Here is a 26,085-nt window from a genome sequence, read left to right as displayed (position 1 = left end):
GTTCTCAAACCTTTGAAGAAATTTTGATGGAACAAAGGCTCATGAGGTGCATAGCATTTTAGAAAACATGTGCTCTTTCACTAACCTGTTCTTTTTGAAGGCCTACTCTCACATGAAACAAAACAAAAGAACTGAATATTAAAAAGGACAAAATAACAGAGTTCTTACTCCTAAAATGGCAGCTTGCCAGAAATGGGCTCCATATATATATAAATATTCCAAGGATGCAGCTCAAGGCCCCAGTGATTGTGATGAATCAAGACTGCACCATAAAATATTTTCCACCGACTGGCTGGTTTAATTCCATCAGATTATTTTTCTCCATGCAACATTTTTAGTAGAAATAAATAGAAACAATGTAAAACACAGAGGCAAACAGTAAACTAACTCCTGAGGTATTTCAATCATACAGTGTTCTTTTTCACCCACAATGCATCTTGGACAATAATAGCATGACTTGGTCACACGTAGGAGGAGGACCTAACTGAAATGTTCTGCTGGAAGCCAGCCTCAGATTCTCAGAAAGAATTGGTGGAAATAAAGGGTGTTGTATTGCTACTTCTCTCATTCCAAAATCTTGACACCCCCCCCCCAACTCGGTTTGCCAGAACCCCAGGGACGGGATTTCCAGAAAGGTCAGTGCATGTTAGCCAGAGAAGCTAGCTTTTTCACGGGCATCACCTTTATAAAGTGGATCCTATGCAAACATAGTCCCAGGAGACTGAGCAGCCTCTGTTCAAGCAATAGGTCTGGGTCAACTACCTTCATTCCCAAAACAGGGATAAGGCAAAGATAGACCATTTGACATTTACTTTCAAAACTAATCTCTAAAGGCTAGTTTGGCGGCTACATCTTACTGTGCTACAGATGACATGGAAGGATGCTCACAGTATGCTGTACTTTAACCACCCAGAGTTTCTCATTTTTGTCTCTAGTCCTTTCCAAACAATCAATTTTTTAGCAAAATAAATGTCCAGGCTTGGATTCACTGGAATGCTAAGTAATATCCTGTCAACACAAGGATTCTCACATGAGCAATGGGACCCCCCCTTCCTTTCCCCTCCTACCCTTAAGCCTGTTCTGGGGGTTCCCCAACTGCCCAACTGGAGCAGATTTGGGGAGGACATGGGACACACATGGGGCGGGAAGGGGGAAGTTCCATTGTGCAAGCGAGAATCCTTTTGCCACAGTTATTATCAGTTTGTTGCACAGAGTTCAAACAACTTCCTTGTAGCTTCTCAGCATAACTGCTTCATGGAACCAACTGATTGTTGTCTGAAATCTCATTAATGCCAAGTGACCCAGTGCCCACCTGCTCCACTCCATGTCTGCAAAATATTGGGAACATTTTCTTTAAATGTAATTTAAAAAATGGTTCAGTGTCCTCATCAGTTGTGCAACTACAATACTGCAGTGCTCTTTCAGTGCTTGTTTAGTGCTGTTTTTTTAACTGTTTCTGTGCTAAGCCAGTGCAGAAATGCTCATGCAGCAAACAAAAAGTTGTGAGCAGCAGCATGATTATACCCTTCATGATTCTTATTCATGAAGGCTGCAGTCATATGGAACAGAGAGACACATAATGTCTGAATAAATGTGTTTAGGACTGTGTGGCATGGGTGTGACAGAATATGGAAATATTAGTGCACAGTTGTGAAAGGCACAGTTTTTACAGCCAAAAGTTGGAAGGTGTGATATAAACATTAAAGAAACTTGTGTGATTATGATGCTAGGTATCCAATGTAGTTGGGAGCACAGCTTTTCAATTGTGCAGAAAGGACCTTTCCTTTTGCGGATATTAAAAATAATTAACTCAAAAGGCACAAAGTGGTGTTTATTAGAGAAAACAGCAATAATCAGGAAGTCCAGTGTATATAGGACAAGGTTAAGCTCCTCATCAAGGACAACCTGAGTTTTGGAAAAGGAAAAAAGAGAGAGGCCCTTTTCAAAAACATTGCTGCACAGGTCTCGCAAAAAGTTCCCTCGTTCCCAGTTAATTCCATTTTACACTTATTAATTGATTTGACTGGATGCTGCCATCTTTTAAGAAAAGCCTCTACTTTCTTTTGTGCAGGTCAGAGTGTTTCCCATGGGGCCTTCAGGGATTAAAGACAATTCTGCATGTGACAAAGAAAGCTACCGAAACTCTCCAAGGTGAGATGTCCAGGAACAGAGCCAATTGTGTATCATTTACTTCCAATCCAATTGGTTAAATGTAGTCACCTTTGGACACTGTTGGATATAAACGAGATGGCTTATCAGCAATGAGGAGGCCACTTGGAAAGGGCTTTAGCCTGGGTATGCACCCAAGTGTATATATACTGCAGGAATGTGCATGCAAAAATACAGACACCCACGAAACATACATACAACCATATGGAGTACCATATATACAGATATCTGTGCAGCTGCACCACATGCATCTGTGTGCCTACAAACAAACACACATGTACTTGAACATGGAGATATAGGCACTGATCACCTGCACACATGTGCAAAGTCATGTTTCAAATAAATTGTAGTTTCTAATGCTGCCACTGCATTGAAGAAGACATTGTTATGCCCATCCTATTTGTTTGCTTCAGATTTCCTCATCTTAATTTAAATGCAAACAATGTAAAACTCTCACGCTCACCAAACATCTACCTCTCATTCTCTCTCTCTCTCTGTCAGTTGGTTAACGCCACTAATTAAAATGGTTACAGTTGTTAAGCTGAGCGGACAAGTGCACTTGCAGATTCATCCAGAAATCCTCCGGTCTCTGGTCCCTAGGATGAAGATAATGCTACGAAGCAAGAGTTCTAGAGCATGTCTCTTGTGTTCCGGATTGCGCAGCAGAGGACCATGCTGAAGACCATGCCAAAGATCTAGAACACAAGGAACATATTTTAAAGGATGCCCAGGAAACGTGGGGAGATTTTTGTCACTATGTCTGGCAGCTCAGAGAACTTTAGTGATTGCTCTCAGGCAGATGTGGAGAGACGAGTCATCAGAGAGGAGCATAATCCTTAATGTGAAGCAGGGCATGGCTGATATCGCTTGGAGCAATCCTCAAAAATCCAAATTTCTGTTAATTTGATGTGTGTTTCTGCCCATGTGATGACTTAGAGCCAAACTAAAATACAATGCTAGTTGCATGAAAGCATTTAAGATGCACATTTAAAGAATGCAAATAGCTGCTGGGCGGTGGGGGTTAAACCATGCTAGGTAGGTGGGGTCTTAATATTGTCATTTATACCACATTCCTGATGAAACTATCCCATTCCTTGAGCTGCTATTAGTCCTGTGAGGGAAACCTCTGTTGGCTTCCCTCTGAGGCATGGCAACAGCTTTGGGGGAGGACTATTCATATAAATTGTAGTGTAGGGGAAGGGGTTAAACCACACTTTTCCATCTCCCATGTCTCAGTCCTACTCAGGGTCTCCCTGCATTGCCTTTTTACATTTGAAAAAAATCATGCACATTGCTTCCTCTTATGCAATTAAGGCCACATTTATTCCGGCCCTGAGGATCGGCTACAACTGTCAGTCTTGTGTATAATTATTATCACTTATTTCATTTATGAATTGCTTTCTATGAGGCATCCTGTAACAATTTTCAAATATGCACACACACAGAGAGAGAAAGAGTTCAAAACAACAGTTCAGACATAAAATCAATTCAAACTGATATAATGCTGACACCTAGAGGCTATATGGTACAACTTGCTAAGGAGCCAGCATCAGAGCAGGGAAAACAATGTTCTCAGCAGAATGCATTGAGTCAGGCCCAACTAGACATGAACAGGGCATCCATTTTGTTGTTCATATGTCTGCCCCACTCATATGCAAAATGGGGTGTGTACAAGTGGCTTGGGGATCTAATTTTAATAGGAGTTACTTCCAATATCAGAGCTGACCCGGGGAGAAAGGTGTCTGAAGCAGAAGAGTATGAAGGGCTTGGTGCAGACATGTGAATAATCAGGGCTGCCTCTGTCATGTTTTCCCTGGACTGCCATTTGTTCTGATTTAACTCCAAAGAGCGTGTTTTCTGGAAGAAAGAAGCAGCGCAAAGGCAAAAGTGCTTGGACCCATGCCAAGAAAGAGCAGGCCAAGTGGAAGACCACTTGGATCCATACTTTCAAGGCACAGGACAAGCAGAAGTGAGGACGAGCCCTAAGTTCCACACATGGGACATCTACATTCATACTCTGAGCTCCTCAGCAAGCTGATTTCCACTGGCTTGGAGGGACCTGGGGGATTCGCAAACACACGGCTAGAAACAACAGAAGCAGCAGTACCAGTATTGTCATCAGATAATTACTCACTGTGATCCCAGCGATTCCAATCCCAACAATGCCAACTAAACGAAGATTTGTGTCAATGAGAGTCTCGATTTCAGTCAGACAACTCTGTTAGAGACATGAAGGTGTTGACAATGCTTTAAACATCAAAGAAGTCTTGAAGAGCCCTTCCGGTTTCTACTAAGGACCAGTTGACACATTCTTGGCGGCAACCATGGGGAAAATCTACCTTAGTAAACTCCTTTCCTCTTTACAACTTCTGCCCCTGACTGTCCTGTCTGGTGTAGAAATTGCCTTCCCACATTTGCTTCCTCTGAGCTACCCTTGAGAAGAGTGGCTTGAGGAGCTTCATGACAGCAGCAGCAGTTCTCACCCATACCTCACCAGCTTTGTCTCTCTGCTCCATCTTGCCTTCCTTGCCTTTGCTGTGGTTGGGATTCTGGTTTTTGAGGCAACCTAGCACACCACTACAGAAGCACTGGCTTGAACCAACATAATCTCTTAAATGTTTGATATTTGTGTTTATTGTAAACCCAACTGGACCTCACATCACCACTCTAGCTTGCCCGAGCCCTGGGCCCTGATGACTTTTATTAAAACTATACAGTACTCTTCATTTAAGATCATACACACATTCAATCAAGGCCTACTCAGAGTAGACCCACTGAAAGTAATGAGCCTAAGTTAGCAATGTCCATCAACTTCAATAGGTCAACTCTGAGTAGGAATAGCATTGAAAAACACCCATAAAATTTTGCTGTGATTTTGATGTTGCTCTTATTATAATTTGCTTGGTGAAACCTGTAAACAAGGATCAATTTGCTGCTGCTGCTTCCTTCTGACAGGTACAAACATCCAAGAAGCAATCTTGGGCATACCAGGTACTTTACCTCTCTCCTTTCCTTATTGCAGCTACTCCTAGTTATTTCCTGTTTGGTTTTCTCACAAAGATGTGTGGCATTTGTGTGCCAAGAATTGAAGCAGAGAGAGGAACAGTGCAGAGGAAGGGAGTCGGTGTGCCACAAATTGCACAATCTGAATCTACACCACAACGGCAAATGCTACGAATAAGGTATGCTGCTTAATTTCACCCAATACAGAATTAAGACCTCCAAGAGGATTCATGGCTTACCTAGGTGGAACCTGCTATGAAAGTTTGGGCACCTTTATTTAATTCAGCCAGGTTCCATCAGATTCTGCTAGGCCTCTTGTTTGTCAAGAGACCTTTAAGGACTGCACTGCATGGGTTTACCCTTTCCTGCAATGCCGTGGTCCTAGGGAAAGTCCCCTCTCCCACAAAGCTGCCATTTGCCCTGGGAAGAAGCGCAGATAAAAACAGATAAATGTATTTCATGTGTTGCCTAATTTGGCCTTGTTTCTCGGTGTGACATGGAGCAGGAATACATGTGAATCAGCAAGCAAATATCAAGGATAAGGGAAGCAAGCAGGCTGCCAATGAATTTGCTCTCCCTTCATTAAGTATTGCTTGTGCTTTGCAGTGGTATTGTTCAGATCTATAAAGGTGCCCAGCGTTAGCACGGTTGACAGCTGCTGGAAAGTCAGTCCTGCTGGCATACTCCTCAGTAGCATCTCAAATGACTAATGGAAAGAAAAAAGACCAGTGCCAAATGGCCCTTGTCCAGAGCATTTCATCTGGCTTCCCACCAGCTTCTCTGACTTACATGTCTTATCACATCCCAGGGCTATTTTTTGCAACATGTCCATCAGAGCCACTTACTCTGGGCTGTTCAATGTCTTTTGGACAGGTGGGCTTCACTGCAGCATCATTTCCTCCTCTCCCACAGCACTGAAGCTGGAAAGACAGAGATAACATGTTAAAAAACAACCACCAAAAACCAGACAGATTTTTTAAATAAAGAAATCCCCCTCGTGAATAATAAATTTCTTTATTATATTTATGAGTCAGTCCATAACAGTGTTCTCTCATCAACTTGTAAATTCACATTAAACTCTTGTTCCAGGCTGAAGTTTCATACGCTCCAAAATATACTTGCACCAATAATATTGCCCAGAGTCTACCCTTCTACTACTGTTCTTTTTCTGTTTGTTGCGCATCTCTTTGATGGAGTACTACCTCCTGAACCCTTGGTTTAGTGCAACCAACAGTGGGGAAACCGTCATCTGAGCACAGCTGTAGGCTGGACATGATGATAGTTTAAAGAGATTTGAAACTGGTCTGATGTGTCCATATCTCCCTGTGATGTTTCCTCACTGGCTTCTGTAGCACTGAAAATGCAGGCAATATTAGTTCGTAACAACATCCTTAGTTGGTACAGCAGTAACAGAGGTTAGGCCAAAGGTAGTGTCTCCAACAGGCTCCGTAACTAGGAAATTAATTGGACTTCTAAGCAGACATGTTTAGCATATTCTTGTTAAAAAAATTTTTTTAGCAGTATTGTCGGGGGGGCGGGGGGGGAGAAGTGCTGAAAATCTGCTGAAACTGACAATTTGAATGTATTTCATTAAGCTCAATTTTCAGCAGAGTCAATTAAGCTAAGCGAATTCAAGCACAACCATGCAAACTAAAGGACTTATTGAAGTCAGGGTTCACATACTATTCCAATCTGTATGCAAATAGAAATATCTGCTTGATTAGGCCATTTTTATCTAGCATTATGGCAGATCCTTACCTAACTCATAGGGTTATTGTGAGGATTTTTTAAAAAAGGAAATTATGCACCCTACCTTGAACTAGTTGGAAAAAAGGGCAGGATAACAGCGTAATAAATAAATGTAAATAAATAGACCGAAGGTCTTTATTGTTAAAGGTGTTTAAGTCAGATGCCATAGGGAATCTTGCCCACTTCCTGTGGAATGGGAAATTCAGGTACTTTAAGTAAAGAGCACCCACCAGGTCAGAGCAGTGAAGATGAAGCAAGCCTTAACCTCCATTCCAGTATGCCTGACTCAAAGCCTTCTTTTGAAACTTCATAAAGGCAGCCTTGATAAGCAAAAGATCTGAATTCAGAAGTTACTCACTGCTTCATGGTACTGGATAAGGGTTTTGTTGCTTGTCCCCACATTATTCACAAAGTCTTTGTAAGCTTCCTCATAGATGTGCTGGACCTCTTCAACAGCCTGCAGTAAACCAGACAGACAACCTCAATGAGATCACGATGGTGACAATTGGAGGGACTATTCTGCAGTTTCTTGGCTTCCCTCTAGGCTCTTGGTCCCTCTACTACTTGACAGGAAGGAGAGATGAGTGAAAAAAAGACAAGCAGAAGGGAAGAAATCTGACTTTACTGCATAGCTTTAAAGAAATGTAAACCCAGGGGCACAGCATGACCTGGGGGCTGGACTTGGCTAAGAAGGTACCAAAGGAGAAAGGCTAAGCAGGAATTTGACCACCTTTTGGGTTGGCAGATTTCCTAGAATCATAGAACTGTAAAGTTGGGACCACAAGGGTCATCTTGTCCGACCCCCTGCAATGCAGGAATCTTTTGTCCAATGTGAGGCTCAAACCCACAACTCTGAGATTAAGAGTCTCATGCTCTACTGACTGAGCTATCTCATATGGAACATCACCACACTCACAACCAAACATGTTAAGTGAAGCCAATGGGTGATGGGCAAGAAAAATCTGCCAGGGTACTGTAGTTTTATATTTGGGGTAATAAACTACCGTATTTTTCGCTCTATTGGACGCACCGGACCACAGGACGCACCTAGTTTTTACAGTGGAAAATCAAGGAAAAAAATATTATCCCTCCCCCCCCCAGCCCCAAAGAGCAACGGACAGGCTGCATGCAGCCTGTCCACTTCTCCCAGAGCTTCTCGGGGCTGCGGGGGAAGCCCGGGTTCCCCCACCAGCCCCAAAGAGCAAAGAAGCCAAGACAGCGCACGGGATCCATAGCCGCGCAACCTCTCCAGTCAGGAGCTAAACCTCTCCAGCGCGGCTAAAGAAGACAAGGCAGTGAGCGCGATCCATCCCACTCACTGCCCTGGCTTCCTCTTTAGCCTTGCGCAGCATCTTTAGTCTTGCGCAACGGGATGGATTGCGCCCGCTGTCCACCGGGGCTGGACTAGATGACTCCTGGGGTTCCCTTCCAACCCTGCAATTCTATGACCTCGGAAGGTGTTTGGGGTCTCCACCACTGGAGGCTTTTAAGCAGCGGTTGGGGGACCATCTGCCTGGCGTTCTTTAGCTGTGATTCCTACATTGTGAGGGGGCTGGGCTAGATGACCCTCGGGTGGCCCTCCCAACTCTATACAGTCCTACAGTTCTGCAGCAGGAGATCCACAGCCACTTAGAATCATAGAATCATAGAGTTGGAATAGACCACAAGGGCCATCGAGTCCAACCCCCTGCCAAGCAGGAAACACCATCAGAGCACTTCACACAATGCCCACACCATCAGAGCACTTCACACAATGCCCACCATCAGACCACTTCACACAATGCCCACTCCCAATTTTCATCTGAGAGACTTGTGGCTTCAGTGTTTAGGCAGGTACCCCCCTACCTGCCACACTTCCCCCACCCCACTTAAGCTAAGGGAATTCCTGCCCAGAGAAGCTCCCAGGTGAGGCAAGGGTTAAGATCTACCTCTGGTAGATCTCTTGCGGCTGGAGAGGCACGCAAGGCTAAAGAGGAAGCCAAGGCAGCGAACGGGATGGATCGCGTTCCCTGCCCTGGCTCCCTCTTTAGCCTTGCGAAGCCTCCTCCCCCCCTCTCCCCCCCGCTGGAGAGGCGCGCAAGTCTAAAGAGGAATCCAGGGCAGCGAACGGGATGGATCGCGTTCCCTGGCCTGGCTTCCTCTTTAGCCTTGCGAAGCCTCCCCCCCCCCCAGAGGCACGCAAGTCTAAAGAGGAAGCCAGAGCAGCGAACGGGATGGATCGCGTTCCCTGCCCTGGCTCCCTCTTTAGCCTTGCGAAGCCTCCTCCCCCTCCCCCCCGCTGGAGAGGCGTGCAAGTCTAAAGAGGATGGATCGCGTTCCCTGCCCTGGCTTCCTCTTTAGCCTTGCGAAGCCTCCCCCCCCCCCCAGGCACGCAAGGCTAAAGAGGAAGCCAAGGCAGTGAACGGGATGGATCGGGCTCGCTGCCCTGGCTTCCTCTTTAGCCTTGCGAAGCCTCCCCCCCCCCCCAGAGGCGCGCAAGTCTAAAGAGGAAGCCAAGGCAGCGAACGGGATGGATCGCGCTCGCTGGCCTGGCTTCCTCTTTAGCCTTGCGCAGCCTCCCCCCGGCTGGAGAGGTTGTGCAAGGCTTTTCTAGAGGAGGGAGAAGGGACTGACTGGCGGTGTCAGTCCCTTCTCCCTCTCGGGGAAAAGCCCACAAGAGCCGCGCGACGCTTGTGTGGGGCTCTTGAGGGCTTTTCCTGCCTGCCTCCCCCCTGCATTCGCTCCATAGGACGCACAGACTTTTCCCCTTAGTTTTTAAGACGGGAAAAGTGCGTCCTATGGTGCGAAAAGTACGGTACTTAGTCTGCATTATGCAAGAAATAAATGTTTCAACCAGCAGCAAACTTGAATTTGCCACAGTGGCTCCCTGAAAAGTCTGCATGTGTTTGTTTAATTCACACTTTTAACGTTTTTAGGTGTAAACCTTCAAATGCACTGGAATCAATGGGATTTCTACACCCATGACAGCTCCATGTTCATCTGGTTCTAACCTCCTCTGTTTATCATCAAAGACACATTTACCTTTTGTTTGCTTTATACATTTATAAACTACTCGTTAGCATGAGACTCTGGGGATAGGGTGGAGCACAGCAAACATTGAACTCACCGCTTTCTTGCCAAGAAAAGCAAAAACTCCTGCAGTGACTTCAGCAGCAAAAATCACCAGCAAACAGGTAAAGAACTGCAAAAGGATGGAGACAGGATTACAGGCTTAGGTTGTACAACCTTCTCCTGATGATCTGCAGTAAATATATTACACAGGCCACAGGGTAAAGGGGAAGGGCTGTGACATCTGCTTTGCATGCAGAAGGCCCCAGGTTCAGTTCCCATCATCTCCAGGGAGGGCTGGGAAGGACTCCTGCTTAAGAGCCATTGTTAGTGTAGAAAATACTGTGCATTATGGACCAATGGTCTGACTCAGTATAAGATAGCAACCTATGTATGTCCAAAACAGAGGAAATCCTCTGAAGAAGTGTGCATGCACACAAAAGCTTATACCAAGAACTAACTTAGTTGGTCTTTAAGGTGCTACAGGAAGGAATTTTTTATTTTGACTATGGCAGACCAACACGGCTACCTATCTGTAAGAGGAAATCCTGTTTAATGTTGATTTATTATGGAGGATCTTAAATCATAGTTTGATCTTGGTTTAAGATTCTAGCTAGTAAACTGACATTGGTATAGATCCTCCCTTTTCAGATGTAACAGGGAACTCGGGTTTTAAGAAATCTAGGATGGAAGTGTCAAAGCTGGAGTGTGAAGGGAAGGGGAAAAGAGAGGACCTCACGCTTACTAGGTGTTTTGGTTCTGCCACAAGGTTAAAGGGGTAACAAAATATTATGTCTGAAAAGCCATAATTTCATTACTTACTGCTCCAAGCAGGCACTGAGATTCTCGTGCAGCTCCACAGCACCCAAAAAACCCCACAGTCATCATCAGCACGCCTGCTCCTATTAGCACATAGAGTCCTACGGGGAAGACAGAATCATTAGAGAAAGAATACAAGGAACATCTCTCCCATGTCATTTCCTACCTGTGTGTTAGGATGGTTCTTGTCTGCCTCCCCTCCCTCCCCAAATGGGACTGTTCCATGCAACCCATTTTTGGCACCAAGTAGGCCAATGATGTCCTGGGTTACTAGAGCTGCATCAAGCATCTTCATTACATGGTTTCTGTTGTTTGTTTGCTGAAGACACACTTCTTTATCCTAGCCTTTGATAATTGTAAGACCTCTATTAGTTTGATTTAAATTGTTTAATTGGATTCCAATACTGCATGATTATATGATTATCACCTCTTCTGGGGCTCTGTGATGAAAGGCAGGTTCTCTTAAAATACAATAAATAGGCCCACTCCTTGGCCTAAGGATGAGCTCAGAAGTTTCACTTCCGCTTTAGACTAACTGCTAGTCTGAAACCCTGAAACATTGTGATTAGTCTCAACTATAGTCATTGAAACAAGCTAACTCCAAACCTTAGCTTATGAAGCTGGCTTGTGTTTTTTTTGTTTTGTTGTTGTTTGTTGTTGTTGTTTATTTAAAAAACATAGTTAAAATTAGCCACAGTTTAGGAATTGGATGCAACATTAAACCGTGGTTAATAAAAAGTGGAACTGGAAACTTTTAATCACCTCTTTGGAGCTATGCTGGAGAAGAGAGAAGCAGCATGTGATAATAAACGAATATTTTTTGTTGTGTTTGAACTGGGTGTATAGGTCCATCCTGTCTAGCATTTTGTTCCCACAGTGGCAGCCAAATGCTTATGGGAAACATACAATCAGGACAGATAATTTTATTATGAATATTTATAACTTGCCCTTTGTCAGTACAGATATCTGGGTGGGTTACAAGATAAAGGTGTTCAGAACAGAAAGACAAACAGAACATGAAGGCAACAGCCCTTAACAATAAATTTCTTCCTAGCATCTGTTGCGTTTTCTTCCTCTATCCTGTATCACAATCATAACATATCTGTGTGCACTTGAGCCTCATTCTATATGGTGGCTGCTTCATAACTGTAATGCAAATTAACCCACTGTATATACATTAGCGTATTTGCATTATTCTTCTTATTAAAGAATTGAGGAGCTTTGCTGTGGAATTCCAGAATATTGCCTTGAATGTGGACTCTGAAAGGGCATCTTACAGGAAAGAAGGGCATCTACAGGGAAGTTTGGGTTTGCTAGTTTAAGGATTCCATGCAAGGTATCAATGAAACTTCTACAAGTTACCAATGAAGCTTCTCCAGGTGTCACAGATAGGGAGAGTTGCTATGGTCCTTTTGCAAAGAATTCCATATGGCAAATGCAATATCCAGACTGGCCTTGAAACAGCCCAATTTCCTTAAAAGTCGGCATTCTTCAAAGCAGCCCCAGCAGTACACTTCATTGGCTGGGACTGCTGAGAGTTGAAATCTAAGTTCTGGGAAGTCTATGGAGGTTTGAGAAAACCTCTATTTAGGATAGAACTTTTCCTGTGGATGAGCAACTGGAACTCTATGCCCATAAGTCAAGAGAAGCATCAGCTGTTATCTCCAACAAATGAGGTAGGACAGAGAGGAACTTGGAAGATGACAGTGTGTTCTGCCACACACCAGCATGCCATTCAGCATGCCTAGGAACCGGTCCTATTGTTTGCCAGCATTGTTCACTTTCAGCTAGCCAATTCCAGAAGTGTAATAATGCTCTTCCCTGCCACCCTCCCTGCAAAATATGGCTCAGTATGAAGTCATTGGGTGGATTCATGCTATTTCCCTGGATCAGGCCAGGTAAAGGTTGTAGCTCCACAACTGATATTCACCCTCTGAGAAATGTGTGGCTGCTCAGACAAGACCTTCCGAGTGCTGAGATGCAAAGCCAATGATGCTCCACCAGAGGGCAGCAGAAGCATCCATTAGGCTCCACTTGATGCAGCCCATTAAGGCACTATTTTCAAGGCTTTTGATACAAAAATGTTTTCTGTTTCTTTAGTTAAAAACCCAAAAAGGTTGTTTTAGAAATAAAGCACACCATGTTTTCTGTTTCTCCAGAAGCATGTACAGTATATACCCTGGACCTGACATATACTATGTTCCTTTTTTTTTTTTTTTGAAATTTCAGCTGCTTTTTGAAATTTTAAACAAAAGTTTCCCAAAGAGAAGAAGTTGCTTGAACCTGAACCTTCAAGATATATTCTCTAGCAACAAGACGGATACCTTTCTGAGAACACTGCGGTTTCCAAACCATTCCAGGAACGTGATTTCGGCAGGATCATCACATTCACATGATTTGGGCTAGTCACCTCTTTTCTCCCTCTCCACAGATGTTAGATGCCTTTTCTCTCCTAATGCCACTTCTATGTCAGTATTAGACGTAGTGCCACCCTGTGCAAATGTGCAACATATTTTCAGAAGTGCATCTGTGGTGGGGCAGTCATTGGCATCACTGCAAGTTGCCTGGATGGGGATGGGGCAGGGTGGCAGTGAGGTCACGATTGTGCAGACACACCAGTGTGAGCAGGCCACCACACAGGCCTGGCCCCCAGGCTCATTGTCCTATTACTCTGCCCTATCCCCATCCAGGTAAATGCCATGGAGAAGGATGTCCTCACTTCTTCGGTAGTCTAAATGCCAGAGCAATGATTTCATAAAATAACACCCTAAAAGACGCCTGCTTCTTGGGAGAAAAGCGATGACAAACCTAGACAGCACCTTAAAAAGCAGAGATATCACCTTGCCGACAAAGGTCCGTATAGTTAAAGCTATGGTTTCCCCAGTAGTGATGTATGGAAGTGAGAGCTGGACCATAAAGAAGGCTGATCACCGAAGAATTGATGCTTTTGAATGATAGTGCTGAAGGAGACTCTTGAGAGTCCCATGGACTGCAAGAAGATCAAACCTATCCATTCTGAATGAAATCAGCCCTGACTGCTCACTGGAAGGACAGATCCTGAAGCTGAGGCTCCAATACTTTGGCCACCTCATGAGAAGAGAAGACTCCCTGGAAAAGACCCTGATGTTGGGAAAGATGGAGGGCAAAAGGAGAAGGGGACGACAGAGGACGACATGGTTGGACAGTGTTCTCAAAGCTACGAGCATGAGTTTTACCAAACTGCGGGAGGCAGTGGAAGACAGGAGTGCCTGGTGTGCTCTTGTCCATGGGGTCATGAAGAGTCAGACACGACTAAATGACTAAACAACAACAACAAAGCCATTGTGACCACCACAAACTCAATAAACCCACTTATTACATGCATTGTCCTTGAATTGGGCCCTGTTTCTGTGACTGTAAGTTTAACTGTAATTTGTTCAATTCTAAGTTGTAGCAACCCACCTTGGAACCTGCTGGTGAAGTGTGTGAAATAAGTGAAATAATAATAATAATAATAATAATAATAATAATAATAATAATAAAAAAGAGGGAGGCTAATTCATATGGTTGACTCATGAGTACTTCAGGCATGGGGTTCAATGTGGCCCTTCAAGCCTCTCTGCTGGGCCTCAGGACTTTCCTCAAGTCACCCCTTTGCTCCCCAAGCTGCAAACCCCACTGCTTCACCCTCTGAATCTTTTTGTCTGGTTGGAATGTATCCTTGAACTCTGATATGCTTCTTGCTTAGCTGAATGGAGGGGGGCAGAGGGGTTGTGAGGTTGTGCAGAAACTAGCCCTTGCTGAGGGATGCCATGCCTGACTTATACCAACCCCTGAGTTAGCTATCTCTGGGTGGGCAAATAATGCATGTACCCAAGAGTGCTCCTGTCCCTCCCTTCCCAAGTTTGATACTTGATTCCCAGGCTGTTTGATCATCTTGCCTGCTCTCTCTTTTCCCCACAATGTCCCTTCTTGTAGTGACCAAAACGAATCCATTGGTGGCCACCATCCCATAAGGTACCACTCTCTGCCTGCTCAGTACAGGGGGAGAAAACCATGCCAAGGTCAATGCTGATTGTACAAAAGTAAAACTGACATTGATGCTCTGACCCTTTCACTTCTAGCCCCTGCCCAACACGGGCATGTGGCCCTCAGATGCCTGCCCAGAAGAAAACATGGCCCCCATGCTAAAAAAATTCCCCAGTCCTGGCCTAGCCCTTGGGACATTGTCTAGAGGGAAAATGCTGGAGTTGGCCATCCATGGCCTAATATGCTATGAATTATAAAACCAGCCGTGAACCAAGATGACCTTATCTTGCTTGAGTAATGTTGAGTGCATACGTATGTCAATGAGGGCTTTTAAATCTCTCTCATTCATATTTTCCAGCTGGTCAGCATGGGGTGGGGATGTACCAGGCTCTGCTAGATCTTTGCAAGGCAAAGGCCAAGCCCTCTTAAAGAGAAATGTGAGAAGTTTTTTCATTTTTCACCCTTGTCCAGGAAAGCCCTTCAAAGGGCAGGCAACACATTCTCTTCCGCAAGGGAGTCTATTCAGTGAGTAAGGTTAGAGGTGCTTCCCCTTAACATGCCTTAAAAGGGAAGCTTTGCTTAAAGATGACAGTTCAGCCGAGTGAGTCACACAAAGTGAAGCACTAAAAGCCACTGAAGCGAGGGCAAATTGCCCAGCAATTAGGGCGCTGTGGAGTGGCCAAGGTCTGGCATCCTGCCTCAAGGCATCATAGCTTATTGAGATAAAGAAAGCAGCCGGCTTTGTAGAAAAGCTCCAGGCTCAGACATTTGTGGGCACAGAAGTGAATGAAGAAGCAAGAGGCAACCTTTGGGAGGTAGCAAGGCCTACTACAACTTTATGAACTATTGAACAGGATCTGCAGGGAGCAACAACTTTGCTAGCTAATTTACAGTGTGGGGATTTCCATTAAGGGACGACCTGTTCCGAGTAAGCTCTATCCTGGCTCTGAACCAGAAGCTGTCAGGGCACTGCCTCTGCATCACCATCCCTACACCACTCATAGCGCATTGACGGATCCTTTCCCTGACTCATACACGCTCTTGAACTAGCCAGCTCTAGGGGGGTGAGCTAGGCGTGTCCCCAAGAGAGTTCCTGCCCTCTACAGCTTGATACCCATGGCAGAGTGCTCTGAGGGAACCCCACCCCTTCATTTTCAGGGTGACTGCTTTCTCTTGGAACCAAAAGAAGCCATTTGTGGCCACCCACCATCTCATAAGGTACCACTCCTTGGACAGTACAGGATAGACAAGATAAAAAACAAAACAAAAACACTCCAAGGTCAATGCTGATTGGAGGGTGGAATTCCGACATGGTCCTTAATGACCAGCTCATCCTGCCATGTGCCAAGGGTAGGGTGTCTATGCATGCACCAAGATGCTTGGTAACATTTTGACAGCCTCCTTCAATTGGATTTGAACACCTTCAGCCATCTGGCTGACCTGCTGAGAGCCTGAGGGCCCTGCTCTGCCTCTCTCCACCTGGCCTAAGGTGGGGCCTGACAGGCTCTTAAGGACTGCTGCTGCTGCTGCCCAAGAGGACTGGGGTATTTGGGGGGGGGAGTTTTGTTGGGAGTTTTTCCTGCTGTTACTGATACTGATTTTTTTGTATCTTTATTTTTATGTGGAAATTGTTCAGTTTGGTTATGTAGTTTTTGATGTGTTTTATTTATTTTTATGACTACAGTGGTACTTCAGGTTACATACGCTTCAGGTTACATACGCTTCAGATTACAGACTCCGCTAACCCAGAAATAGTACCTCAGGTTAAGAACTTTGCTTCAGGATGAGAACAGAAATCGGTGGGGCGGCGGCAGCAGGAGGCCCCATTAGCTAAAGTGGTGCTTCAGGTTAAGAACAGTTTCAGGTTAAGAACGGACCTCCGGAACGAATTAAGTACTTAACCCGAGGTACCACTGTACCTTGCTATGTTTGTAATTATGTAAATTGTTTCCTATTGTAAGTCGCCTTGTTTAAACTGTGGAAAGGCGGCAAACAAATAAAATGATGATGATGATGGCTGGGCATTGGCACTTTGTCCCACCTGCTTGTCAACATGCCCTCACCCCTTCATGATGCACAGGCTGGGGAAGGAGCATCCTTGGTAAATCCTCCAGGGTCAAAGGAAATTGCTTCAAGGGCACCAGTTTTCCACCTCTGGTTTAGACCATGCAAAAGACACTTCAAGGAGTTAGCCAGGGATCCGCCTGCTTAGTTCTGCCTCCTATGCGGCAGCTGCTCTTTCGCCTCCATTTTGCTCTGAGCAGTAAGAGAGCTCCCTCTGAGCACGGCGGTGGTGGAGGTGACAGCAGCAGCCTCACAACATGGCTTAGCACCTAGTAACAAGGGGGGGAAAGAGGGCTTTTTGTGTGTGCGATGACCATGAATGAACAGGGTCTTTGTCTCAAGTGGTGAATGCAGAATTCCATCTCTCTGCGTTGCTTATGGGCAGGGAGGACTTTGCAGCTGCAACTTGGGTGGGGGTGTTGTGTGCGCTGAGGACACAAACTGGCTCTCTTCCAGGCAGACAAGCTGTACATTGCTTGTTCCTTCTCCTCTTCGGGGTCCTGTCTCTAAGGTGACATGCAAACCTTCAGCCAGTGTTCTGCAACATAATTAACCTCAGAGGAAGTTTACTTGTTTATGCAGCCGGCGTGAAACGCGCTCGAAACCCCACAGCACCAATAACACCCTGCCTAATGATGTAACTCCTTTCCAGAACAGTCCGTGACTGCTACCATTGTAAAAGAGCCCAAGTTGGGAACAGACAATTCTTTGCTAGACAGGGAGCTTATGGTGGTTTATGTTCAGGCTGATTTTGAAAATATCTACTGTATCATCATTATGTAAGTTTGGAAGGAAACATCCACAGAAACTTTTAATGAAGCTTAGTTTCCATCTACACAACACAAATTAGACTTGGGAGTAAGTAAAAACAAAACACTTGTAAGTTTCATTAGTTTAAAGGTGCTCGTGGTTATTTTGTTAATTGTGTGCTACTTTTGAGTTGTATCCAATGCTCCAAGTACAGTGGTATCTGAAGAAGTGTGCATGCACACGAAAGCTCATACCAAGAACTAACTTAGTTGGTCTTTAAGGTGCTACTGGAAGGAATTTTTTTATTTTGACTATGGCAGACCAACACGGCTACCTATCTGTAAGTGGTACCTCGGTTTACGAACATAATCCATTCTGGAAGACCATTCTTAAACCGAAACCGTTCTTAAACTGAGGTGTGCTTTCCCTAATGAGGCCTCCCGCTGCCAGTGCCTTTCCACTGTTCTGATTCCATTCATAGACTGACGTAAAAATCGCAAACTGGGACACTACTTCAAGTTCGCAAACCGGGACACTACTTCTGGTTTTGTGGCAGTGGCGTAGCGTGGGGGGTGCCAGGGGGGCCGGCCGCACCGGGCGCAACATCTGGGGGGGCGCGCTCGCTGCCTCCGGAGTCGCCGAAGAGCCTCGGGCGCAGGCTGTAGCGGAGCCGCATGTCTCGCGGAACCGACGAGCTGTGCGCGCGTCCGGGCTGAAGGCGCCCGGCAGGCAGCGGCTCTCAGCACTCGCCGTGGAGGACGCGCCAGGCAGCCCCTCCTCACAGCCCCGCCTCCGCCGGGGCTGCTGCAGCTGCTGGGCCGTTGCATTTTCCTCGCCTCTCTGCCCCCCTCCTCCTCCGGGCAAGCGGCGTCGTTTGGGCGGCAGCGCCAGCGGCAACTCGCAGGTTAGGGGTTAGGGGGGGGCGCAAATTACTTGCCTTGCCCCGGGTTAGGGGGCGCAAATTACTTGCTTTGCCCCGGGTGCTGACAACTTACGCTACGCCGCTGTTTTGTGGAGTATGTAAACTGAATTGTTCATAAACAGGACTGTTCTTAAACCGAGGTACTACTGTATTTCATTCTGTCAGCTCAAGGATTCCGCTCATGCAACTGAGCTCTACCTCTTCCCCCTGTGCACCCCTTAAATCTGTTCTGACTTTCCCCCCAACCCCATTAGGCACCTGGAAGCATGAGAAATATAGTTCCCACCTCCTTGCCAATGGGGTCACAGCCCCAGTCCTGCCACTCATGGTGGTCACAGCGGAATGTGGGAAGGGGCAGGCCAGACCCAACTGCTGTATCAGCTCCTGGTTGGCTCAGTGATCAGGCCCGATGCCACTGCCATAGTGAGACAAGCTTAGGATCCCAGGCAGGCTGAGTATCATGCCCTCCCCGTTCACAAGAGGGTGGGCAGCTTGGACTGCACGGAGCTGGCAGGAGGTCAGATTTGTAGGGAGAGCTGGGTGGAGGGAGACCTCTGTGCAATGCAACACACACACTGGTAGAAGGAGGGTTTGGATTGCTCTACCCCAAAGAAATTTCAGTAAAGCTGTCATTATATCACTCAATAAAGATGACAATAGAGTACAGTGAAAATAGACACGAACAATCAAGACAGCCATAAAGATTCAGCATAACCGTATTGATTGTTCTGTGCCTGTTTTAATTGTGATTTTATATATTGGTGTTTTTTCATGGCAGTGCCGTGAAGCTAAGGTTTGCAGGGAGCCGGTAATGTAGAATAGAGAACTGGGACCAGTATCTTGGAATATTTGTCTCAGCAACAAACTTCCTCTTTTTACTGAGTAATTTTTCAGGGTTAATTATCAAGAATATTGGTCATGCTCAGAGCCATAAATAAGGTTCCCAGTGACAAGTCTACTTAGCCAGATATTAAGAAGAAATTAAGTCTCCTCCCATTTGAATTACAACTCAGGAAGTAAATGGTTCAAGATAATTACAAACAGTAATTAGACAATTGTCCACCCTTCCTTTCTCTTCTCATAACTCCTCATCAGTGAAATTCAATTTTCCACTCTCTTATTTTTACTGCAATAGCATTTGGAAGCTTTTATGGAATCAGAACACAATCCACAATTGTAATAAAATATTGTGCAAATGCTTACTCTGTTACTGCTGTACATTTATCCTAACAAATGATTTAGGATTTGGAATGCAACGCTTCCAAAAAACAGACCGCAGTATCTGTAGTAGGCACCATGCTTCACTGTATGTTAAACTAGAGAAAACAGAGGATTAAAATGGATTTGAGGGGTTTCTTTATTGTTCTCTGAAGAACTTTTGTGCCCTTACTGAGGACTGGTTTAATTTAAATTACTCAATGTGGTGCAGAAAGACATGGTGAAAATGGCCTGATTTGCATAGCAAGACACTCAGAGCAGGTGATTTCACCCTGCTGCCACAAATCTTTTATGATGCATGAAGTAACTTAGTGGAAAAAACTGTATGATCCCTGTGGTGAGCTGCTTCATATGAAAATGTCACCAGGTGATAAACACAACATGGAATGGCCTCCACACAGCAGCAGAAAGTTGAAAAGAAGCCCTTCTCTCCATTATAGGAAAGTAGAAGAACAGACACTGGCAGCTATAATGGTGCTTAATCATTGTGTGCATGAGACATAAATGTGCAGAGTATCCACTTTTCCAGGCTGGAACTGAATCTAGGAAGACAGAAGTTACGTTGGTGGAGAAACCAGATTGCAAGCAAGTTTGGGGGCAGGCCTTACCTAAGTACTAGAGCATGTGCTGGGCATGCCAAGGGTCCCTAACATCTCCAGGTAGAATTAGGAAGACTCTCGACTGAACCCTGGATTTCTGTATGCAATTGGTGCAGACAGTACTAAGCTACATGGACAAATGGCCGGCCTCAGCATAAGCAACTTCCTATGATGATGATGATGATGATGATGAAGAAGAAGAGTTTGGATTTGATATCCCAGCATTCTCCTTTCCCTTCCTCCCTCACAACAAACACTCTGTGAGGTGAGTGGGGCTGAGAGACTTCAGAGAAGTGTGACTGGCCGAAGGTCACCCAGCAGCTGCATGTGGAGGAGCAGAGACAGAGTTTATTTTGCACCATCAAATCAGAAGCGAGTTCTCTGCATGGCTTATAATCAGATGGGTTCCTGGCTCAGAATTACACAAAGTAAGGACCCTGGTCAGGGGTGCTGCTAAAGTCCTGGACCAGGGAAGAGTGGTCTGATATGTTTAAAGTCCCTGCCTTTGGGCAAAACCTCAAGAAATGCAATGAAATTATATATACCAGTTAATAAACCCTCTATGTAATTTGATGAATGAATTTAGACAGTGCTATTTTTCTAGAAAAAGAGATGTCAGAACTCACTATGAACACCTTCCTTGTTCTACTATAATGGCAATGGCGCCCACCTGAGAGGTGCCGGAACTGAGTTCCGGCTAAAAAAAAAGCCCCGAATTTAGATTTTTAAAGCCACATGGCTGATCTGTTGTCTCTTTCCACTGTTGCTCTCTTTCACAGCGGAACCATTTAGTGACTTTTAACAGAATGAAACCAGATGGAAAGACGACTCAGGAAGAAATGCAAAAAACTTCAAGCAGGTCATGTATAAAGATTATGGCATCTGCCACTTGACACAAATCCTTTAATCTAAATAATCTTGGTGACTTTTCTCTGTAGGGACAAAAGAGGCTGTTTGCATACAAATATTTGATTGCAAGTATCTATTTCCCTCACCATTTTGGATTTTTAAAGAAATCCTGGCTGGACACCAGCCACTTTATCCCCAGTAGTTTCAGCTGCAATCCCTTTATTTCCAAATGTGTGATTACGACCTTTGCATCCTTGTGAAAAAATGAACAGAGGTGGAAACTGGAGCCAAGGGCCGACTCTCATGAAAATGATGACATAATGACAAGGGCATTCATATCTATCAGATAATTAGAACCTCAGAGCATAGGAAGCCAAACAAAGATTTATAATTTGGCATAATATTTGGACTGTTTGATTATTTTATAATTTGGAATGTTTTTAATGTGGCTTTTATTGGATTGTTAAATTGGAAAACTTAATAAATATTATTTAAAAAGAAAAGAAAATGAAAATGGATAAAAGAACAAGCCCTGGTATCCCCGAGACATAGTGATACAAATGAGTAGCTCAGAGTTAAGTGCTGCTTGATGGTCTCTGACCGTAGCAAAACATTAAGAGGGTACACCATACTATCATTTTTTAATATTAAACACGTTAGGATGCTGGGACTGATTTCTTTCATCCATGATGGAACTGTGGAAAACAGGGATAGCTCGCCTGTTTTGGCCAAAGGCCACATTCAACCTTGGCCAATGCTGGGGTGTGTTCGGTGCTGGTGGTCCCATCAGCCCATGTTGGATGTGACCAAAAATGCGTGTGCTCCCCCGAATCGTACACTCTCCCTTACACGCATTCACACTCAGGGCACACAGAAACAGCCAGGCCCTCACCTCAGCTGATCCACACTGTTCAGTCAAGGAAGGAGGGTTATCCCCTCTCCTTTCAGCTAATAATGAACACGATGGCTGGGGAAGGGGCCATTTGTATTCCCAGCAAAGTGTTGGACTCCACTCAATTCTGTGTCTATTGCCTCCATCCCTCTTTCTACTACTGCTGCCAAAACTTATGGTGTCAGATTCAGTAGCATTTGCCTGCGGGCCGGTTCAGGCTCATGAGCTTGGAGTTAGTCACTGTGGGTGTAAAAGCTCAGCAATACTGAGTGTCTATCTTTTAAATGACTACTTGTTTTTTTGTTTGTTTTACCATGTAGTAAATTTGGTGCCTTGAATCCTGTTAAATGTAATGGAGAGAAAATGCTGTTAGCAGCCACAAAATCACTCTGGACTAAATACAGGAAAATGGACTCTTGTGCATCTATTTCTGAGTCATTAAGGGGGTGGGGAACCATTGACAATGCTGGAATAGAAAGTAACAAAAATCATACGGGGGAGATTTAGCACAGGCAGGCAAATGAAATGCATTTATTAATATGTATTGGAATACATATTATAAAGATCTAGCACTGAAACAACTTGGTTTTGTTATCTAACATATGTTCTCTTTTTCTTGAAAAATAAATTTATTTTATGAAACGTTTTCAGGGCACAATCCTATAGTCCCTGGGGGAGTGTACCAGGGGCCTAGGACTTTATGGATCCCCTCCCAGTGGGTGAAGAGGGAGGTGTACTACCAGAAGCCACCTCCTAGCCACTGCAGAAAGGACTACCACCATTGCCCATCCCCAGTTAGGGCTCTGAAACAGGAGAGGGTTAAAAGAGGGTGCTGGGAGGGGCATATCAGAAGAGGTACGGACTCAAATTCCTCCTGTTCTTCTGAAAGATCCCAGGATCGGGGACAAGCATGCCAGCCCTGGAGCTAACTTACCGACTACAGTGGTACCTCTAGTTACGAACTTAATTCATTCTGGAGGTCCGTTCTTAACCTGAAACTGTTCTTAACTAGAGGCGTGCTTTTGTTAATGGGGCCTCTTGCTGCCGCTGTGCTGCCGGCACACGATTTCCGTTCTCATCCTGTAGCAAAGTTGTCAACTCGAGGTAACTCTTCCAGGTTAGCGGAGTTTGTAACCTGAGGCGTTTGTAACTCGAGGTACCACTGTATAGTGGTTATACCCAGTGCTTAAAAAAAAAAAATGTTTAGGGGTACTCTAAGTTTCCTACTCATATTGAAATACTGCTCCTCAATGAGGCCAAACTTAGATTCACAAAATATTTGGGGTATGCGTCCCCCCAGAAAAAAGCACTGGTTATACCACCAAAGATTCTGTCTCTCCCACCACAATTGTATTGTTCTCCCCAAGTTACTGCAGATGGGGCAAACCTATTTTCCACCCGGTTTGTGTGTATTTATGTGTTTTACAACCACTCATTACTTTGTATCATTTTGGCATAACATGCACACATTTCTTCATGGGTTTTATGTGCCTAGGAAAGTGACAAACTCTTGCCAAAGTGTTTTTAATATCTAAAACATCAACAACTCCCCAACCCTCCAACACACAAGCACACGTGCCTTTTGGCTTTTACGTACATGTTTTTGTTCTTTAGCGGTGGTAATAATTAGTGTTCTGTTTTGCTCAAATTAAAATGTAATTTGATAGAGATATAAAAACTGCGGTGTAATAAGCACACCAATTACTAACCCTATAATAGAAGAAATCATCAACAAAGACACAGGGAACAGTTGGAACTGGAAACCCCTTTTTGTATGGAATAGCCATTGTACATGTAAAAATAGCATTAGCTTAGGCTTTGGTGAGTAATAATAATAATAATAATAATTTTATTATTTATACCCCTCCCTTCTGGCTGGGTTTCCCCAGACACTCTGGGCGGCTCCCAACAGAACACTAAAAAGAGAATAAAACTTCAAGGACTATGGGAGACTTCATAATCACTGCGTAAGACAAATCAGAGCTTTGTACTGGCTATAGTGTGGACAACCTCATCAAAACCCAGATAATGTATGAAACTGAAGCCATGTCCTGACCAATGGCCCACACTCCCCATTTCAGGCTATTCCCATATTCTCAGCTGCTGCTTCTGTTTATGTGAAATACTTGTCTACTGGAGCTGTGCAATTCCCTACAGAAATCTAAGGCAGCTGGCTCTTAATGCTAAAACAACAGAGTGGCCCATCCCTTTAGTGCCACTTGCCTGTAAATTCCACGGGGGGATTCCTGAAAGCAGGTGCAAAACAAGTAATGGAAGCTGAAGCTGAGGCACAGAGGCAGATTTGAATTTAGTCCATTATCACCTCCTGCACTGCAGATCACATTACACAGGTGCAAAGTTACTGACACAAGAAACTAGGCACAAATCTCATACCTTCTGCAGCAATGACCCTTTGCTCAAAAATCCGCCTGAATATTGATCGCGGTACATTAAATGTGCTATACAGAAGCATTTTGACACTTTGTGGGGTTTTCAGTCCCCCAAACAACCTTAGAATTGAGAGTTATTCATATCTGACAGACAGGGGGGAAACTGAGGCTGAGGAGCAGTCTCACAAATCATTATCATTAGGCAATCTTAGTGTATGTGTTCATATGACAGCTTTCCAAAACAAAATGGTCTTATAGGATAGGGAAGGATTTTTCTCTCAAGCTACATGTTCCATGGTTATGTTTTTCTCATCTGTCATTTTTTAAAAAGTATTTGGAACTTTTTAGCTTAGAGCAAAGGCAAGTAAGAAGCGACATGATAGAAGTTTATAAAATTATGCAGGGTGCAAAGAAAGTCAAGAAAGAGAAAATTTTCTCCCTCTCTCATAACATCAGGCGTGTGGACACCCAGTGAGGCTGAATGTTGGAAGATTCAGGACAGATAAGAGGAAATACTTCTTCACACAGTGAATAGTTAAACAGTGGAACTCACTGCCACAGGAAGAAGTGATGGCCACCAACTTGGATGGCTTTCAAATAGAATAAGACAAATTCACGGAGGGCAGGATTATCGATGGCTATTAACCATGTTGGCAATGTTCTACCTTCACCAACCTCTTTTTTTATTAAAACAGTATTTAGCATGGCAGTGATTTCTCACTCCCTGCCTATTTCTATCCTAGAACTGATGTGGCGCATCATGCAGCACGTTCCCCCTTCTCCCGACCCACATTTTCTATTTGTAGTGAATTGTGCGCATTATATAATAATCAGTTCTGGCTTTCTTTCTGGCTTGGGCACCAGTTTTTATTCAGCTCTTGCTGTTTGCAAGGACAGGATTTGAGCAGGTGCTTTCAACAAGCAGTGCTTAAATTGACAGCGAGGCAGAGCTGCAGCAGGACTGGACACCAGGGAGCAAGATGCGACCTGCTCTTTCTGCAACTGTGCTGTGCTAACCCTATGGAGGAAACCTCCTTGTATCCTTCCAGGGCAGACATGACTTCATACCTTGAAAAGCAGAAGCTGTCTCATTAGGGCTTCTCTGAAACAAACAACAGGCTCGCCACTCACAGATGTTCTGGCCACAGCAAATTCAGCACCCACAAATGATAAGGGAAAAAAGCTCAGCAGGAGTGTTCCTGCCACATTAAATGAGTAGCCTACACCAGGCTTCCTCAACCTCGGTCCTCCAGATGTTTTGAGACTACAATTCCCATCATCCCTGACCACTGGTCCTGCCAGCTAGGGAACATGGTAGTTGTAGGCCAAAAACATCTGGAGGACCAAGGTTGAGGAAGCCAGGCTTATACAAAGAGGGAAGGGAGGCTAGAAAAATTGTGAGGATGAACCACTTATGCTCCCTATATTTCAGTTACAGCAGAAAGTATTGAATTTATTAGAGTGGGTCTCAGATTTATGTATAGTGCCTTCCCCCTTCTCCTTGACCAGAAACGTTCCTTCTCTCTCCACGCCTCCAGCAATCCAGGTTTAATGGAAGTACTCTAGGTGCCAGTGACACTGAATGTTTAGGTAGACTGGAAACAC

At 44.7% G+C, this 26,085-nt stretch overlaps 1 protein-coding gene across 1 annotated transcript in view; it reads right to left on the bottom strand.

The window, feature by feature from the left end:
• Nucleotides 1-379: 379 nt before the first annotated feature.
• The window catches only part of TSPAN2 (tetraspanin 2), a 65,672-nt gene continuing 39,966 nt past the window's right edge, over nucleotides 380-26,085 (bottom strand). The window contains exons 3-8 of the mRNA XM_081194795.1: nucleotides 10,792-10,889; nucleotides 10,028-10,102; nucleotides 7,280-7,378; nucleotides 6,018-6,092; nucleotides 4,304-4,387; nucleotides 380-2,864 (exon numbers count right to left, since the gene is read on the bottom strand). Coding sequence (XP_081050921.1) covers nucleotides 2,799-2,864; nucleotides 4,304-4,387; nucleotides 6,018-6,092; nucleotides 7,280-7,378; nucleotides 10,028-10,102; nucleotides 10,792-10,889 — 497 coding nt within the window. The 3' untranslated portion in view covers nucleotides 380-2,798. The remainder of the gene's footprint in view (nucleotides 2,865-4,303; nucleotides 4,388-6,017; nucleotides 6,093-7,279; nucleotides 7,379-10,027; nucleotides 10,103-10,791; nucleotides 10,890-26,085) is intronic.

Source organism: Podarcis bocagei (genome assembly GCF_964188305.1).
Source record: "Podarcis bocagei genome assembly, chromosome: 5".
Taxonomy (NCBI): Eukaryota; Metazoa; Chordata; class Lepidosauria; order Squamata; family Lacertidae; genus Podarcis; species Podarcis bocagei.
This window is presented reverse-complemented; position numbering and strand designations above follow the sequence as displayed.